Source organism: Dendroctonus ponderosae, unplaced genomic scaffold, assembly GCF_020466585.1.
Source record: "Dendroctonus ponderosae isolate FM_Combo_2020 unplaced genomic scaffold, Dpon_F_20191213v2 Dpon_F_20191213_1, whole genome shotgun sequence".
Taxonomy (NCBI): domain Eukaryota; kingdom Metazoa; phylum Arthropoda; class Insecta; order Coleoptera; family Curculionidae; genus Dendroctonus; species Dendroctonus ponderosae.
Window position 1 is genome coordinate 252,837 of NW_026017110.1, and position 1,676 is coordinate 254,512.

General features: G+C 35.9%; 1 protein-coding gene across 4 annotated transcripts in view; it reads right to left on the reverse strand.

The window, feature by feature from the left end:
* The window catches only part of LOC109541677 (reticulon-1-A), a 7,802-nt gene that overhangs the window by 3,249 nt on the left and 2,877 nt on the right, over positions 1–1,676 (reverse strand). Inside the window, exon 1 of one of the 4 annotated variants that reach the window (XM_048660648.1) lies at positions 199–552. The exons of the other annotated variants lie outside the window; for them this stretch is intronic. Coding sequence (XP_048516605.1) covers positions 199–214 — 16 coding nt within the window. The 5' untranslated portion in view covers positions 215–552. Of the gene's footprint in view, positions 1–198; positions 553–1,676 lie in introns of those variants that run through there. 4 annotated transcript variants of the gene reach the window in all.

Sequence of the window (1,676 nt, forward strand, 5' to 3'; positions counted from 1 at the left end):
ATACAAACTAGCTGTACCCGTACCGAAACCCCTTTTGCTCCCAGACTAAAAAGGTGTGTTTATGCTGTAATATCGACTAAAAATAAATCAAGTTGATCTGCTCTCCAGCTCTCTGCTAGGTACCTGTGAGAGCCGCACCATCTTTGTCCGATAGTTGACACACTTGGAAAGACAATAGGCTACAATTTTGTTATTTACCTAAGGACACAGGCATATTCCTTTATGCTTTAGTTAATGGTGAAAGGCGATTGACAAACTGACAAACCTCCGCATAGGCACACACTGTGTTTAATTTTAGCAAAAGTGAAAAAGGCACTGCGAAACGCACACCATTGACTTACAGTTACAGTTCAGGCCGTCGACTAAATTTTTGAAAACTTTAAAATCCATCATCAGTGAAAGCAAATTTTAGCCGGCCGAAGTGACTGTAATTTGCATATGCGTTCGAAAGTGTCACTGGTTAAACTAGAGTACGTTTTTTTGGCAACTGGCCGGGTCCTACATTCTATATGCGGAACACCAAAGTAGCTATCGATCGCATCTGCCGGAGGCAATGCAGCCACTTGTTATTAATCACTAATTATTTATTTCTCTTTGACCTCACAGTTCGCTTTTGATACGTTCGATAAACCGTCAACAAGAGTATCCAAGACATTTGCCTATTAACTTTCGCATGTCGTGGCTCTTAATTATCGTGAAAAATTTCACTTGAAAAATTTTTGTTTTCGGCTAAGCTCTTGGAAAACCTAAAACTCTCCTAACACTGAGATATTTGCGAAAAAATTTATTGTTGTTTCATCGTTGATACTAGTTGTGACTATAATAGTCTGCCAATTGGCCGTGGTGCTATTTTAAAACAAATGCAAAAATTTGAAAATGTATTAATACAGTAAAGTCCGCTTATAGTGAACTTTCGGTTAAAACGAACTTTTTTCCTTTAACTGAAACGTCGTCCATAAAGACCAACGTATTTTTTACTGGTTATAACGAACTTCCGGATATAAAGATCACTTTTTAGGTTAGTTGTATATTCACTTTCCGTTTATAACGAACTTCTACGCTCAGCAACACGAATCGTGCGGAGTTGCTTATATTAGTGAGAGTTTTAGAATGGAAGAATGTAAATCGTTTTAGAATGGAAAAACAAAAACGCAAAGCTTTTTCACTAAATGAAAAGTACGAGATTATTAACAAAATGAAAAGTGTAGTAAAGCAGAGTAACATTTGTAAGGAATTAGCACTTGGAAAGTCTACTGTTGCAACAATATGGAAAAACAGAGAAAACTTTGTATCAGCTTATGACAAAACAAATGTTAGATGTAGGAAGTTAAAATTATCTGCACATGAAAAGGTTGACAACGGACTTATTAAGTGGTTTACTCAAAAACGACAAGAAAAAGTTCCCATAAGTGGCAGTGTTTTGCAAGAAAATGTTAGTGAAATGGGGAGTAAAATCAAAAACAAAGAGATTGTTTGTTCTAAAAGTTGGGAAGAGTGTTTCAAGAAGAGGCGTTATATCAGTAGTGGAAAATTTGTTGGAGAGTCTGCCGGTGAAGAATTCTTCTTATGAAAATGTTAGAGGCGATCGATAAAACACATCGAAGAAACATTTTATGGACAAAGCATATTGAATATTTGACAACTAAGCTCAGAAAATTGATATGTAAGTTTTATAT